Genomic DNA, 17,944 nt, shown 5'->3' with positions numbered 1-17,944 from the left:
AGGTATTCGGGAGTAGATTACGAATATGACATTAAAATTTACGTTCAAGTCCAGGGGGCACTTTTCCTCCTAAAGATACGTCAAATGGATTGTTTGATCCATTATGACAATATGGCACTCAAATAAAAGGTATTTGAGAGTAAAAAACGAATTTGAAATCCAATTTTGGAGCCAAGTGTTTTGGGGTACGCCCAAAAGCACCCCCTAAACTGAACTTCATTTCCGTTGGGAATAAAGAACGAATTTGATATCTATTGTCAGGGATTTTTAAGACCATGCATGGCATTGTTCCTCGAAAACATCGCCAACATTAAGAGGGGATAAACACCGCTTTGTCCGATGTTGTCGCCAGGATTCGAACGCGTTCAGCGTTATAGGCTACAATGGCACCTAAAATATATTAGGGATAAAAGATATATTATCCCTAAAATAAAAGATATTAGGGAGTTAAAGAAGGCGCAGCGGAGCGGGCCCGGTTTGGCTATTTAGGAATAAAAATCCGAAAATGCCACAATTTGAGACAAAAAAAACTTTGGGTATATAGCATCACGGACAGCATGATGGGGGTATACTAATCTAGTCATTCCGTTTGTAATACCTCGAAATATGCGTCTAAGACCCCATAAAGTATATATATTCTTGATCGGTGGCGGTCCCTCCAAACGGTTCATATTCACCGGCCATGGCAATTTGGGGCTCAAATTAAAGGGATTTGGTATCATATTAGTCGAAACATCTGAGGTGCCATCCCACCCCAGGAACCGAGCAGGGGCAAACTTCTCACACACAAATGAGTGCTTTCCGATTCACGTTTAAACTCAATGATAAGGGGCCTTTTTTTATAGCCGAGTCCGACTGGCGTCCCGTAGTGCGACACCACTTTGGAAAAAAATGTTTAAATGACCATGCATGGCATTGTACCTTGCAAATGTCGCCAACCACCGCTTTGTCCGATGTTTTCAACAGGATTCGAACGCGTTCAGCGTCATGGGCTACAATGACACGAATTCGGTATCAGCATTCCAGGCGAAGTGTCCCCAGCCTAAAAAGACATTAGAGAGCTAAAAAGAAGGCGCAGCGGAGCGGGCCCGGTTCGGCTAATGTTCTATATACTTCACCTTTCCTTTCCCATACTTCCATCCACCTTAAAAAGAAGATCGCAACGCACGAATACTGTTCCCCAAGTTAAATCACTTAATTGCTAAGCACTTTGAAGATTTTTTACAAAAGAGCACAAATAGACCCTCCCTATTATCTTTGTTTAGGAAAAATAAAAATACTAGATTTAAAAAAATATAACCACTTTTATTGAAAGAGGCTTTTTTTAACATGCAATACAATACTCAATTTATTTTAGTTATAACCAAAGAAAAAAATTTGGAATTGGCAATAGTTTTCAGAAGGAAAAAGTACTCAAGAATGGAAAAATAGTTTACTAAGCCAAACATACGCAAAAAATGTGTCAGTTTTTCCTTTTGCAAATATTGAAAAAAAAAAATTCTACATAAAGTCACACACACACACTCGGCTAAGAACTTCCTAAAACAAAAGACATTTCCTGTTGAGAGTCCAACATTTAGTTGTAAGATAAAGCGAAGAAAGGTGAAGAATATGACATCCCTACTTAAAATTAGGTCACAATTAATTAAAACTAAAATAAATGATGACAAATGGAGAATATTAACTAAAGTGTAAATCTTTTAACTAAATAAAGGAAATACAAGTCTGTCTTTTGCTTTAAAAAATAAATGATAAAAAATATTATTTATGTACAAGTTGCATCCGCTGTCTACACCATTGTTGCTCCTAATTATTTGCTACTTGGTTGAAGGTACATCATTGTATTTTACAAAACACATTTACACTAGGGTCATGCGAAAAACATCAGCTTCCACTTTCTTTCCACAGGGCGGAATTACACCTGTTATTTTTGGTAATGTTGCTGTTTTTTGTAGATTTTTTACCATTGCCAATCCTTGCCTCTGCTCTGTAAAATCTACCAGCAATCGTCATTGTTGTCTTGTTATTGATGTTTTGGTATTTTGTAAATTATATCCTTTCCAAACTTTGGAGTAATTGTTTGAATGAAACTATTTTTTGCTTATGAATTTGGTGGTGTGTTCTTTACTAATAGATGTGGTTACTTCCTCCTTCGTCCTCCATTCTTTTTAACACATCCAACAACATTCTCTTGTTCATCAAACAGTCGATCAAAGCAAAAAGAAATGATTATAGTGAAGAAGATTCCAAGAGGGATTCATAAAAGCATCTTCAGGGCTCTAAGAGCGGCTATGTTTAAAATGAAAATTTACGCATGGGTATGGATGATTTATTGGCACTGGTTGACAACATCTGTTTAAGGCTGAAGGAGGACAGTGCAATTCCGATTACCGCCAAGCATGTAGCTGATCGTGTAATCACACGGTCTGGATTACCGGTAGTGGTCAAGGTGTTGCCAGATGCCGGTGTTGAAGACTGCAAATAGAGAATAAAGAGAAAAAAATATGGTAAATAAAAATGTTAACACTTTTTTTAGAATATTTTTAACGGATTTGATTTTTATGGAAAATATTTTGTTTTTTATGGTTTATAATTTTAAAATTTGCTTTTTTCCAAATAAAAAGTTTTCGAAACATCTGCCTTTTTTATCTAAAGGTTTAAAAATATGTCCTAATTCCTCCAATATACACGCAAAGCCATCAAACCAGGTGGATATTGATGGAAACACACACAACAGCCGTTTTGAAAAATTAAGTTAAAAAACTAATGTAGCGTTTTCTGATTTTATAAAGGGAAAACAGATGGTAGAGCCATCAAAACAGGTTTTATTGAACAGTGTAAACATGTTTTAAGTACAGTTGGGAATATCAGCGCTTTGAACGTTCAGTTACTAAGCAAAAAATATGCAATTTAAACCAAGTTTGTTTAACAAGTTGGCAATGCAACTGAAGTTGGGTTGCAATCCATTACCGCACATAAATATATTGTTATTGGACAACTTAATTTATCTTCTATTCATTTGCCTTGCTGTAAATTTGAGTTGTTTTTTTGTGGTTTGTTTTACCAGTGAATAAATCGCTTTCCCCGCTAAATGCCTTGATATCGAACGTTGGCAACACTAACACAAATCCAAATAATCAAATATCAACATAACAAAAAAATAATTCATTTTAGTTTTAGACCGCACAACAAACCGATAACTGGCTTAGGTGTATGTCCATAGTGGAATGGGGCGGATTAATATCCGCACCCTCTTTTCAACCTAACCTAATTTTAAATAAAATTTTCTCGTATTTCATAAATATGATTTTATTAAAATCATAAGCAATTTTTGCATTCCAGAACGTTTAATCGTTAAAAAAATATGCTGCGTTCTTCCTCTTTTAGTTTTTGCTTTCCGATTGAATGATGACACCATATGATTTATTAAACGGCGATAATACTAGCCGCTTTGCTAATCGGGGACAGCACTTTTCTCCATACAAACTAAGCAAGAAAATCTGCTTAATGGGTAAATAAAACAACCCTATTGTTGTTTACACTAGCATTACACAAAGTTGATTTACAAAAGATAAGACCTGTTGCCCAAGGTAGATTAAAAGAAGGTAGTGTCTGCACTCATCGGGTTAACAGTTTTTTACATTGGTTTACATTTTACAAGAACTCTTCTCAACTATAGTTGCGTTGCCAATAGATAAAACCGTCAAATAAATTCGGTATTGACAAAATTTTTAATTACGTTTAACATATTTGCCAACATCATTCATTATCATTGTTTTGACCGTAATATATTGTAAAAACGTATGCAACGCATTACAGTAATGGAAACTTCTTAATAAATTTAAACGTTGGCAACGCAACGTAGTTGGGTTGCAATCCACTATCGGTCCATAAAAGTGAAATTGTTAATAAAGCACAGTACTAATTGCAACCGGAGCCACCGAGTCTCGCGGTGCCCATTTACGACGTTCAACACAATGTCGAATTATATTGTCACTTATCGGTTTTTCAACTCCCTCTATTGTAAACTCTAATGTATTTTTGCAATCCTAAGTCATATGGAGGCCATCGTAGCGCAGAGGTTAGCATGTCCGCCTATGACGTTGAACGCCTGGGTTCGAATACTGGCAGAACCATCAGAAAAATTTTCAGCGGTGGTTAGCCCCTCCTAATGCTGGCGAAATTCATGAGGTACTTTGCCATGTAAAAACTTCTCCCCAAAGAGGTGTCGCTCTGCCGAACACCGTTCAGACTCGGCTATAAATAGGACATCCCTTATCATTGAGCTTAAAATTGAATCGGACAGCACTCATTGATTTGTGAGAAATTTGCCCCTGTTCCTTAGTGCAATATTCATGGGCAAATTTACAAAAGTCATATGGCATTTGTTATTGTAACGGGATATTTGTTTATGTCAATCAGTGTTGTACTAGTGTTGCCTACATTATTAATTATGAAGCAATTAACCCTGTATATATTTTTCTAACTCACATTTTACTCTACACTAGGCAAAATAAAAAGTCTCCTATTATAAAACATTGTTGTTAATCAAATTCCGTTTCTACTGAGGTGTAACACCTTGGTACAAATTTAGTAAAAAAAAAAATTGATAAGATTCAATGAACCTTTAACTGTTACAAAATTATCAGTTCTATTCAGGAATGAAATCATTGCATTACCAATATGAAAGACGAGGTGCATCAAATCAAAACGTGATGAAGTCTGGGAAATTTGTTCTATCAATAATACCTACTTCTTATCTTTATAGCTGAAAGCATGTATTAATTCAAATGACTAATTGATTATCAATATAAACACATTTTTAATCATATCATGCATTATTCACGTGATTCAAGAAAGCAAGAGATATTCGTACGGGGAAATGAACCGTTGAATTTTATTTATAATAGTCGAGTTTATTACAGAGTTGTTACTGTATACCTCACAGATATACCTTGATAAATGAAATTAAACTAATAACGGTAATTCTTTCATGAACTAAATTGGACAACACAGTTGTTTGTTCTGTGAAGCTACTTGACATAAGCAAAACAGATTATCAATCTCTGTTGATATGAATTACAGAAATATGCTTAGCTACCCTCATAGGATTTTTTGATCAAACATTTATATAAGCTTTAACCGTTTGCATATAAATTTGAATTTATATTAAACAAATACATAGCAAACCAGATAATAGATCTGTTCGCGCACTTTTCCATAAAAAATTTGCAGGGGAGTAAGCAAAGCCTTCACTCTCTTTTTCTATGTGGAAAAACCTCCAGTAGCAATTTGCAAGTTCTCAGTTACCAAACTCTCAAAATTTTGCTTGCTCTCACCCAATCTCCCGCTCTTTTTTGCTGGCAAATAAAGTACGCCAACGACTTCCAGTAACAATTTGTGCATATTTGCACAAATTTTTGATTACGCGAACACACATAATACCTATAATACGGTTCTTCAAATATTTACTGCTTGCAAAATTTCAAATGCTTTATATACATAATTAAATTGCATATGTTGTTGTTTTAAACACTCTCATACATGGCAAATAAAATGCCGAAAACAAAACAGATAATAAAAATTAACAACTTTTACGCCAAGCTAAAAATAATGCACAGATAATGGCATTTAAAAGTATTCTGGCCGAATGCCGAAACAGAAAAAACACAAAATATAATATGGCAGCAAAACAAAAAAAATCAACAAGTTTGCCAACGACGATAAGAACAATTGTTAAGGAATTTGAGTGAACAAATTCAAGTTCATGCTTATGACGTTACAGACCATACAAAATGACGCGCGGCTGTTCGCTGAACTTTTTTATTTCCTTAAAATAATTTAATCAAAAGCACAGCAACAACCATAACCACCTAGCAAAACATTTACAAAATTCACAAAATGACGTCACAATTGATTAATGTCGTCGTAGCGCCGCCGGTCAGTAAGGAGGTCAAATAAAAACAAACCACCTAAAGAGCCAAAACAATAACAACAACAACAACTACAATTGTATTAAAATAGAAAATCAATTGGCCATAGACGTACGTACATACATGTGTTAGCACTCATATCTCAAATGTAGTAATTATATAAGACAGAATATTCTAAAGAACCAAATAACCCGCAATTATTTATTAACCACATGGCAACAAACACATTAAGTCTATATATATGGCGAAAGCGAAATTTTATATATTCATTGAGTTTTGTATATACTTCCGTACACCTTGCAGCCGGTGCTTTGTTTTTATTTGTTTTTTATTTGTTTTCTATACCCTCCACCATAGTATGGGGGTATACTAATTTCGTCATTCTGTTTGTAACACCTCTGAGACCCCATAAGGTCTATTATATATTCTTGATCGTCATGTCATTTTAAGTCGATCTAGCCATGTCCGTCCGTTCGTCTGTCTGTCGAAAGCACGCTAACTTTCGAAGGAGTAAAGCTAGGCGCTTGAAATTTTGCACAAATACTTTTTATAAGTGTAGGTCGGTTGGTACATCAAATGGGCCATATCGGTCCATGTTTTGATATAGCTGCCATATAAATCGATCTTAGGTCTTGACTTCCTGAGCCTCTAGAGTGAGCAATTCTTATCCGATTGGAATGAAATTTTGCACGTAGTGTTTTGGTATCACTTCCAATAAATGTGTTAAGTATAATACAAATCGGTGCATAATCTGGTATAGCTGTCATATAAACCGATCTCGGATCTTGACTTCTTGAGCCTCTAGAGTGCGCAATTGTTATCCGATTGGAATGAAATTTTGCACGACGTGTTTTGTTATGATATCCAACAACTGTGCCAAGTATGGTTCAAATCGAAACATAACCTGATATAGCTGTCATATAAAGCGATCTTGGGTCTTGACTTCCTGAGCCTCTAGAGTGCGCAATTCTTATCCGACTGGAATGAAATTTTGCACGACGTGTTTTGTTATGATATCCAACAACTGTGCCAAGTATGGTTCAAATCGGTTCATAAACTGATATAGCTGTCATATATACAGTTCTGAGGACTTGACTTCTTGTGCTTCTAGAGGGCGCAATTCCTATCCGATTTGGCTGAAATTTTGCATGACGTATTTTATTTTTACTTTCAACAACTGTGTCAAATAAGGTTTAAATCGGTTCATAACCTGATATAGCTGCCATATAAACCGATCTGGCATCTTGACTTCTTGAGCCTCTAGAGGTCGCAATTATTATCCGATTTGCCTGAAATTTTGTACAACGGATCCTCTCTTGACCATCAACATACGTGTTTATTATGGTCTGAATCGGTCTATAGCCTTATACAGCTCCCATATATATCGATCTCTCTATTTTACTTCTTAAGCCCCCAAAAGGCGCAATTCTTATTCGAATTGGCTGACATTTTACACAGGTCTCCAACATATAATTTAATTGTGGTCCAAACCGGACCATATCTTGATATCGCTCTAATAGCAGAACAAATCTTTCCTTATATCCTTTTTTGCCCAAGAAGATATGCTGGGAAAAGAACTCGAGAAATGCGATCCATGGTGGAGGGTATATAAGATTCGGCCCGGCCGAACTTAGCACGCTTTTACTTGTTTTTTTCTTAATTTATACAATATTTGTTTACATTATGTTATCAGTTCTTAAATAAGAATCGAAATGAATGATGTGTTTTTGAGTTTCAAGTGTTTTTGGTTTTTTTTTATACAATATATGGGCCAAAAAGATGCATTTTATTTTTAGCCATAAATAAGAAAAAAAAACAAAAATAATGAAATTTTTGAAAAATTAAATGCGTATTATAAAAATTCAACATTGGTATATGTTTATTAACCGCATTGGATATATATATATATAAGTATTGTTTTCATTTTTATATCAAAATATATTATATTTTCCATCATAAACAAAAATTTTTCCCTAGCCGCCTGACGTCAATGGGAATTTTTGGATTTCAATAACACTATCCACTGTCCCATTAATGTGTTTATTTACTTTTTCTCTCTTTGAGTTGATTAACACTTGACAAACAATTGGGCGATAAAATTGCATTAACTATAACCGAATGTCACATTGAGTAGATATCATGAATACTTTAATGTAGTTTGAATAAAATACGAGTATACTATGTATGCTTCCAATTATATGGAAATATTCTAGCCTTTTTCAATTCGTCGCATATTGCTGTTTGCTGTGAATTTGAGTCACATGGTTTCTTTAAAATTATTTTAAAAAATAATTACTGCAATAATATGAATGAATAAATACATAAAACCACAAATTCCGGTAGAATTTTTTAACTAGTTTTCTCTGGTTTACGTATACCACTTTTTCTGTTTAGACCATACAAGCTGATAAGATAATAGACCTGTTTTATTTATTTTATTTAGTGATGTCTATTTCATACCACATAACACTCTACACCACGACTTATTGAATAGAGTGTTCAATGTTCAGTTCGAAATTCGAAGACAAATCATAAAATAAACAAAATTCCTTAGGGGATAAACTTGCCAAAATTTGAAATTTTTGATGCGAAAAATTTTTTTGAGTTCAATATACAGAAATGAAGTATGTGGGAAAAAAATGTGTTTTAACCCGATTCCCGAGAATTTTCTTCAAAAAACAAGCCCAACCGCATAATTGGTACCCGAAAAATGCAAAAAACATCAATGTGAGTTCGAAATTGCTGTAACTTCCTTAGATTTTCGAACTCCGAAATTTTGAAAACAACATTGGATTCGTGAATTAAAGCTCTTTCCTTAATGGTGCTGATAGAATCAATGTTTCAAAATTTTCTATGAAAAAAATAGCAAAAACCAATTATTTTTGAGCCTAAAATTTTCTAGGTCATTTTTAAGTTCGAAAACGCTGTAACTCCATCATTTATTCGAATTTAGAAAATTATCAAGCATTCCGCAGTTCGAAATTCAAAGACAAATCGTAAAATAAACAAAACTCCTTAAAATTAAAAATTTTATTTTTTGCATTTTTTTTTTACCAAAGGGTACCAAAGTACCTTTTCGGGTTTTAAATGCCCTAGCAAACCCTAAACCTAGCGCCAAAAGCACTTAGTTGGCATCCCTGTGTGGGGCATAAACAGATTACGAAAACTTTTATAACACACGTATTGCCTGTGTAATACTTAGGTTTCCCTCCTATGACCAAATACATCAATTACATGCTCTTTCTATTTACACATAATGCAATGCGCATTTTATGAAAACTGTAATACGCCATAGAATCAACCTAGCTAATGAAACGGAGTTTTATGTGTGACTACAAAAAAAACTCAAAGGCAAAATTTTTTGTCTAGACCTCAACAACCGCAGCCATAGCATGTGCAAGCAAATACTAACAATGTTTTCTTAAAAAATATGAATGGGAAAATAAGTTATGGGCATGTTTTTATCACACTTTTGCTTTCATTAGTCTGTTTTTTTTTTTTTTCTTATTTGCCTGCAACAAGTGTTTGGTTGATGAATTATACAGAAGAGAACAACAAAAATACAACCAACGGCAAAATTCTATGGCAGATTTTGAATGAAATTTTCTCTAAAGACAAAATTTCTATGAAAGACGAAATTTCTATGAAAGACGAAATTTCTATGAAAGACAAAATTTCTATCAAATTTTGCCTAAGACAAAATTTCTATCAAATTTTGCCTAAAGACAAAATTTCTATGAAATTTTGCCTAAAGACAACATTTCTATGAAATTTTGCCTAAAGACAAAATTTCTATGAAATTTTGCCTAAAGACAAAATTTCTATGAAATTTTGCCTAAAGACAAAATTTCTATGAAATTTTGCCCAAAGACAAAATTTCTATGAAATTTTGCCTAAAGACAAAATTTCTACGAAATTTTGCCTAAAGACAAAATTTCTATGAAATTTTGCCTAAAGACAAAATTTCTATGAAATTTTGCCTAAAGACAAAATTTCTATGAAATTTTGCCTAAAGACAAAATTTCTATGAAATTTTGACTAAAGACAAAATTTCTATGAAATTTTGCCTAAAGACAAAATTTCTATGAAATTTTGCCTAAAGACAAAATTTCTATAAAATTTTGCCTAAAGACAAAATTTCTTTGAAATTTTGCCTAAAGACAAAATTTCTTTGAAATTTTGCCTAAAGTCAAAATTTCTATGAAATTTTGCATAAAGACAAAATTTCTATGAAATTTTGCAAAAAGACAAAATTTCTATGAAATTTTGCCTAAAGACAAAATTTCTATGAAATTTTGCCGAAAGACAAATTTCTATGAAATTTTGCCATTTTCTAAAAAATTTTGCCTAAAGATAAAATTTCTAAAAAATTTTGCCTAAAGACAAAATTTCTATGAAATTTTGCCTAAAGACAAAAAAATAACCATATGGGATTCAAATGAAAGGTATTAGGGAGTAGATTACGAATAGACATTAAAATTTGGATTCAAGTCTAAGTGACGCTTTTCCTCCTAAAGATAGTCAAATATGTTATTTGACCCATTATGACAATATGGGACTCAAATGAAAGGTATTTGAGAGTAGAAAACGAATTTGATATCCAATTTTGGAGCCAAGTGTTTTGTGGTACGCCCTAAAGGACGAAGTGTCCCCACCCTAAAAAGATATAAGAGAGTTAAAGAAGGCCTAGCGGAGCGGGCCCGGTTCGGCCAGTTTCAAATATTATACAAATTAAGCCTTAGACAACATGCAAAGAAAATATTTCACCTTGAATGACTTTTTTAATCTTACAAAACAATATTTTTACATTCGTATACCTAATCGACCTAATTAGGGGGTTGGCCTTCAGTCTATTGGAAAAATTTCTTACAAATTATTAGCTCATTGACAAAGTAGTGCAAGTTATTGTCTAATCGATATTAACTCAATAGATTCACACCTTTCTCTTTTATCTGATATTTCGCTGCCTTAGAATCAGAACGTGTTAAAACTAGCTTCTAAGGGAGGGAAGGGATTCATACAATGTGTGTACAATTTGAATCCCTTTCACTTTTCTATTTTGTACTTGTCATCATATTCAAGTGACGTTAAATTGTCTTCTGATTTTCTGTTTACTTGATGTAAACTGCTGTTCTCCTATACATGACGATTATCTGCCTCATTTTCTGTCAATAATAAAATGAAGTAAAAAATTCGTTGTTGATTGTGAAATAAATTAAACAATGGCGGCAAATTCATATAAGTATATTAAAATTATATGTGCTTGTATTTAACATATCAATTGATAGCTATAGGAATTATTTCATAATATTTAGCAATAAATATGATAATAGGTTTGTAAAACAATTTAAAAAATCTCCCTTTTTGACATGCAAAACATTGTTGCTTGAAACTCAAAGATTTGCCTAGACAGTGCTATCAGAGGCTGTATGTCTTTCATCTTCGGAGGCAGAGGGTTCTTCTCGTTTTATAGCTCCATGCTTTTTAGATTTTGCTTTGGGTTTTAATACAACTTTTGGTTTGCTGGATATAAGGCTGGCTTTGGGAATTTCTTCAATTGAGGAAATTGAAGTTAAGTCGGCCTTTGGTATAATTTCCCTGCTAGAGTTTGGCTGAAAGCCACTGACACTTCCTCGCATAGAAGTGAGTATGGAATTTGAAGCTGCTGGGAATGTTAAATTTTCCAGTTCATTCTGAAGTGATTGAACCAGAGCACCCCTTTCAGTTGTGGTCATTGCCAAATTGTCATTGCCAGCAGGTTTAGGCTTATATTGCAATATTGAGGCAGCAGAGGAGTTAGACTCAGCTTCTAATGCTGTAGCAGCTGCTTTCTGGCAAGAAGCTTTAGTTTTAAACTGAAATAATGCTGCAGAGCTACCACATAAGGTAATGATCTCCGCCTTAGATTTTGTTTCAAAGTCTTCTTCGATTTTCCTTTTCCCTTTTCTTGGGGCCCTAGTGGTGTTTTTATCATTGGCCTTGGCTTTTGTGATTTTAGGCTTCTTCTCCTTTTCTTTTTTAATAGGTTTCTCTATTTTTTTGTTTGACCGTTTAGTTTTTTTCATTTCCCCTGCTATGGCAGCATCAGTTGCAGTTGCCTCCGATTTATTGGGCATATCTATAGATTTTTGTTCAACGGTTTGCTTTGAACTCGAGATAACCGTTGCTGCTTCCATTTCATTTTGGCTTTGCTTTTGTTGATTAATAATCATGCTTGGTTCACATGGCCCATCGCCATCAACAGCAATATATGCAGCTGTTGGTACTGGTGGTGGCGGTGAATTTATATAATGTGTAAAACTGAAATCAGTTTCCAAGAATTTCGCATTATCTTCCTCTTCCTCATCAGAAGATGAGATATCCTCATTGTAGGGATACATACAGCTATCACTTTCACATTTCAGCAGGGTGTCTTCATTTAAATTGATGAGGAAATAACGCAAACGGCTTTCGATTCCCTTTTGCTGGCAATCATAACAAAGATCTCCGACTTTGAGTTCTTGTGTAAAGTTTGAAGATGACTCCATAGTGTGGTGAATGAATATCAGTGGGATGTAATGGTGGTATGCTTAACGTTATGCAATACCTGACATTTTTTAAAATCAGTTATGATTTTCTGTGGCTTTTCTTTCACTTAGATGCGTACCTCATTTCTTTAGGAAACCTAAAACCGTTAAATAAGTGATTTTTTGGTTACAACTACTCAACTCTTAATATTTAAAAAAAAAGTTATTTCACTTTGAAATTCTAATAAAAAAGTCGTAATACGTAATAAACTATTCTGCATAGAAAAATATTGGCCCTTTTTAACACAATGGTCAGGGAAGCTTAGCTGCGAACTACCGGGCGCGTCCACAGGTTGCGGATAGTGTAATGCTCCATCCAGAGTAGCTGTAACTGCAGTCGCGGACAATCAGCGGTATCGAGCGGAGAGTCTCAGTGAGAGGTGGGGTGGCACCGACTCTTACACAAATACTGAGTGCCTACGATGCTCGATATGACAAGGCGAGTTATTGGTGTCTTTAAATAACCAACCAGTTCCCGCGGCGATCGGTCCTTTAGACCGGAACGAGCTTGCCCACCTACAGGAGCTTGACGAGAATCGCCACCTCCACATCAAAATGTGGTTACAACAACAACAATTGCATGCGGCGATCGGTCCTTTGGATCGGAACGAGCTGGCTCACCTATAGGAGCTTGACGAGGATCACTACCTGGCTACAACAACAACAACGATTGTAAGCGAGTCAATATGATTAAGACCACAATTAGATAGATCTCCTTTTGTAACTTCTCGAAATATCAATCTTCGCTCTTTAAACATTTTTTACCTTCTTTATCCGCTTGACATTCCAATATAATCCAGCAATTATTGCCCGTTTGTTGAAATCATACCATCAAAGCGTTCGAACGAACAAAGCTATCCACTTCAAAATATATCTCGAATATTTTTTATGAGACCACCGTGACGCATAGGTTAGCATGTCGGTCTATGACGCCGAACGCCTGGATTCAAATCCCGGCATGAATATAAGAAAAATTGTTAGCGGTGGTTATCCCTTAACTAATGCTGGCTTCATTTTTAAGGTTTCCTGTCATGTCAAAACTTCTCTACCAAGCGGTGTGGCTAAGCGTCATGCCGTTCGGACTCGTCATAAAAAAGCAAGCCCCTTATAATTCAGCTTAAACTTTGATCGCTATGCACTCATTGATATGAGAGAAGTATCCCCTGTCCCGTAGTGAAATGTTCATAGGAAATTTAGTAGTTAAGTACTTTTAATGATGTACATATGGCATCTAGCTCACATGTGTGTAAGCCCTTAAAAGCTTCAATTTTTGTGCGAGCTGTTTTATGACAATTTTTGCAGAATCTCCCTTGAGGGGTATCTAAATTTTGATCTTAACAAACTAAGCAGTTTTTAATCAATTAACCTCTTAAGAATATAAATTGTCTAGTTTTGTAATGATAATAAATGATCGAAAACCATTATATTTTTTTAGTAAAATATTTCTTATTTTAATTTAATTTTTTGTTTTAATATTTTTTTTATTTTATTTTTTTTTTTGTTTTATTTTTTTTTTTGTTTTATTTTTTTTTATTTTTTTTTTTTTTTTGTTTTATTTTTTTTATATTTTTTTTTTGTTTTATTTTTTTTTTGTTTTATTTTTTTTAGAAGTTGTATGTATATGTTTTTTATTAGTAACTTACCTGTCCAAAAGTCAAACGCAACGCATATCGGCTCACAGTGGAAGTTCTCATGTTTTATTTAAATTTTTTGTTAATATCCTTAATATTTATTATTTATTGTGTTTAAATGTATTGTCTGCAATGAAGTACAAAAAGGCAAAATAAGAATTAGTACAAGGGGAAATAATCATTAATAATTATTATAATTTGTAATCCAATAAAATGGAACATTAAATTTTCTATTATTATTTGATCCATAATCATACACATTTAAATGGTTATTTATTAATAGGACCGAGGCGCAGGAAACTCTATTTAAAAAATAATAATATATTGATGAAAGTGTTCGTTTCCCTATAACTTGTTTTTTTTATCTAGGGAAAACTTACATTTCATGACGCCCAAGCAGAACACAATCACAGTCGCTGCGCAACAAGTCATTTTCTTAAGGTTGGTACTGTATACGGTTTTCGCGGTGAAAATCCATAATAAAAAATTAAGCGAAAATTATTAATGAAAAATGTTCACTTCGCCATAACTTGTTTTTTCATCTAGAGAAAATTTACATTTCAAGCGCCCAAAAAGAGCACAACCACAATCGGTGCGCAACAAGTCGTTTTCTTACGTATAATAAACGCGATCGCCAAACTTCTAATTGTAACATAGTGTTTGCTAGTGTTAGTGATCTTGCTCACATGTACATATTCGGGGTGGGAAAAAATATGTTACTTGTGGATGCATATATAAGAATTTGTATATAAATATAAATAAATATACTGCTAAAATAAGTAAAAAAAGTGTTTCTTTCATCGCAAGCTAATGCAATTAATCTGTACGAAGAAATAACGGTTGTGGAAGATAGTGATGTGCTTTTTGCTCTTGCAATTACAACTTATTTTGAAACAACCCTGCAAACATTTTCTATTGTGCGAGTCACTAAATCTACACTCAAGGAAGTTGATAACAATCTCAGGCGATATCATTTTTTACTCTAATTAGAGTCTCGGTACGGGAGAAAACGTGCCACTTTGTGATATATACCCATAAGTGACTAAATAGGGACTACAAAAGTTTAAAATTCGATTATCAAAGTCATTACTAAAAATAAATATTTTTTAATGATAATAATTTTCTAATGTTTTTTTTTACCTGTTAGAGTGAAGTTTATTTTTAATTCTCTTTCTAATTTATTTCTTTTTTAAATCGAGATTAATAGTCGAAGATTTTATTTGCAATGATTTTCCCTGACTTGGATTTGAACAGCCAACCTTACGATTGTGGGGCGTGCTACCGGTCTTTCTTCATAACAGAAGGCTAAGTAAACATACATTCTTTTGTGTGGGGTTTTTTGAGTTAGCGTCCAAAACAACAACAAAAAATCTATTTTTAAATTTGTAGCAATAACAGTTGATTATGAGAAACTAATTAGCGAAACATGAATGATAGAATTCCGACAGTTATGTATTTTGTTGTTGCAAATCTTGAAATCTCTACAAACTATTATACAAAAGGACCTGAAAAGTGACTATTCAGAGAGGGAGTGAGAAAGTCACTTCCAAATGTTTGGAGGGAAGTGGAAGATGCTGGCATTGATGCGAACTGCGTCAATTATTTGGTTAATAAGATCAAGGCGTCGGGTGAACAGGTGATTGGAATGTGCGTTGATGTCGAAAAGGCTTACGACTGCGTTAATATATCCAAGTTAGCATTGAGGATGTGCACCATGGGAACTAATTGATTATCGATAATAGCTGGAGTCAACAGGAAGACTAATTTTTTTCAAGATTTTATCTGAGGGCGCAATTCTTATCCGATTTGGCTGAAATTTTGCTTGAGGTATTTTGTTATTACTTCCAACAACTGTTTTAAATATGGTTCAAATCGATACATAACCTGACATAGCTGTCCTATAAACCGATCTGGGATCTTGACTACTTGAGCCTACAGAGGGCGTAATTATTATCCAAAAATGGCAAAAAAAACTAAAAACAATTTTTTTTGAAATTTCTGTGTTGGTTGCAAATGTTTTGGCCACTATTGTACATATCTCCCATATAAAGTTACCAGCCGACGGACGGAAGCTCAAATTGGAATTTCCTTATAATTCGTCGTATTTTCGGATTTTGTTAACAACTTTCAATTAAAAAATTGACCCACCTTATTACAGATGGTCTATGTTGAAAGTGAAGGCGAAGGAAAAACTGCATGCTCTCAAAAGATAAAAAAACAACAATACTTGAGTTTTATAATGGGTCTCTTGTAATTTAAGGTTAAGGTGAATAAATCATGAATATAATATCTCTATGTAGGTAGTATATAGTTTTTTTTTTTTATATACACTTATATAGAACTGCTATACACTTATACAGTATATTGAAGGGCCAACATATCACGTGCATTTATAACTATATAGAAAGACGTCAGCATGGGAGCCTTTTTGCTTTCAAGCATCAGATTCCATTTCATTGCGCTTCTCCGCAGAGACCATTTAAGGCTTTTTTTAATCAAAAATCTTAGCGGAATGTTGCAAAATGAGTCTTCGAATATTTCGTGTAAAACGCCTAGCTAATAAGATATTTGGCCCAAACAAAACCGTTGTTAATAAAAACCCGTTCGTTAAAAAAGTACCAAATTAGATATTGCAGCTCTTATTGCTCTTATTTTCTTTGGTAAGGGTAGCTATGTCTCTTTTCAACATTCTCAAAGGATTCTTCTAGTTCAGGGTTAATTATTTGTTGTGAAAACACTTTCAAAGGCGCAAATGCAAAAATAAAATCGCACTCCAATCAGAAAAAAGAAAATATATGCGGATGCGGGTTGGGGGAAAAAACAGCTGCTTGACAACATTTAGCCACCATTGATTCTTAAACGTGTTTTTCCTATAAGCTTTCTCATTAAAGAGAATTTTATTTCTTTGTCTAAAAAAAAAACTTTTGAATAATTTTTCTTCAGTCAAATTTGGTTTAATCCTTAAAATTTTTAACGTTAATGTTGCTGTTCCTGTTGTAATGGCCATCTCATTATTGGCCATCGTCAAAATTATGTAAGAATTCAAAACCCCATCACTACAGAACAGAACTTCACAATTTTCCACAATATTTTTTTGAATGTTTGTTAAAATATTTTCGCATACCTTCCTCACAAAATTTTGTGACGACTTTTTGAGATGATTTTTAAAATTTATCAACTTTAACAACTTTTCGCGAAACACACACTAATTTCTTTTCTCGATCTCTTGTATTGTTGCTGGTTAGTCGTGGGGACAGTGTGCAAAGCCGAATCTGAGACAGCCGGCGGCGAGCAGCTTCCGTTATCGTCGGCTCGTACGGCTAAACCTAATCAAAGAGTCTGAAGCAAGCGTCTAGTTATTATGCAGGCAAATAAGCGTTAATACAAATAGCTAAACATCAAAATCATTTTGATGTCTCTGAAGGCTAGTGGCAACCGACTGATATTAAAACTTAAGATGTTTGAGGTATAAAGTAAAAGAATGAAAGAAAAGTAAAAACAATGAATTCATTATTAAACATTATCTTATATTTAATGAACTAATAAGAGTTTTCAACTTTGACGATTGAACTCGTGCGATATTCTGTGTTGCCATACGTGAAGTAGTGTTTTAAGGCGTCAAAGTTTAAAATTCTTTAACTTTTATTGGTTTTGTGGGATTTGTTTGCAGAGTTGCATTTTTACTGCACGCGAAATTAATATGGTGGTCTCACGCGGCCAGGTTTGACGGTATTAAGATGTCATGATGGCGGAGTGCTCTCTACCATGGCGAAACAATTAAGGGTGGTCTCATTTGTACAACAACCACAAATCA

General features: G+C 33.9%; 2 protein-coding genes across 2 annotated transcripts; both read right to left on the bottom strand.

Moving 5' to 3' along the window:
* Window positions 1-1,680: 1,680 nt before the first annotated feature.
* Window positions 1,681-17,382, bottom strand: LOC106085412 (uncharacterized). Its single transcript, XM_059369342.1, has 3 exons — window positions 17,255-17,382; window positions 14,143-14,257; window positions 1,681-2,475 (listed from the first exon to the last, which is right to left on the bottom strand). The coding sequence occupies exons 2-3, from the start codon at window positions 14,191-14,193 to the stop codon at window positions 2,296-2,298; spliced, it is 231 nt and encodes a 76-aa protein (XP_059225325.1). The 5' UTR covers window positions 14,194-14,257; window positions 17,255-17,382; the 3' UTR covers window positions 1,681-2,295.
* Window positions 10,465-13,955, bottom strand: LOC106085411 (uncharacterized). Its single transcript, XM_013249644.2, has one exon. The coding sequence runs from the start codon at window positions 12,458-12,460 to the stop codon at window positions 11,339-11,341; it is 1,122 nt and encodes a 373-aa protein (XP_013105098.2). The 5' UTR covers window positions 12,461-13,955; the 3' UTR covers window positions 10,465-11,338.
* Window positions 17,383-17,944: the final 562 nt, after the last annotated feature.

This window comes from Stomoxys calcitrans, chromosome 5 (assembly GCF_963082655.1).
Source record: "Stomoxys calcitrans chromosome 5, idStoCalc2.1, whole genome shotgun sequence".
NCBI classification, from domain to species: domain Eukaryota; kingdom Metazoa; phylum Arthropoda; class Insecta; order Diptera; family Muscidae; genus Stomoxys; species Stomoxys calcitrans.
Note: the sequence above shows the minus strand (reverse complement) of the source record. Positions and strands in the feature narration are given on the sequence as shown.

Bases quoted from the DNA above. Each gene is read 5' to 3' on its own strand.
- LOC106085411 (XM_013249644.2), bottom strand. From the start codon at position 12,460: ATGGAGTCATCTTCAAACTTTACACAAGAACTCAAAGTCGGAGATCTT.
- LOC106085412 (XM_059369342.1), bottom strand. From the start codon at position 14,193: ATGAGAACTTCCACTGTGAGCCGATATGCGTTGCGTTTGACTTTTGGA. The intron at 2,476-14,142 runs GTAAGTTACTAA...CTCTATTTGCAG, and splicing joins TGCGTTTGACTTTTGGACAG to TCTTCAACACCGGCATCTGG.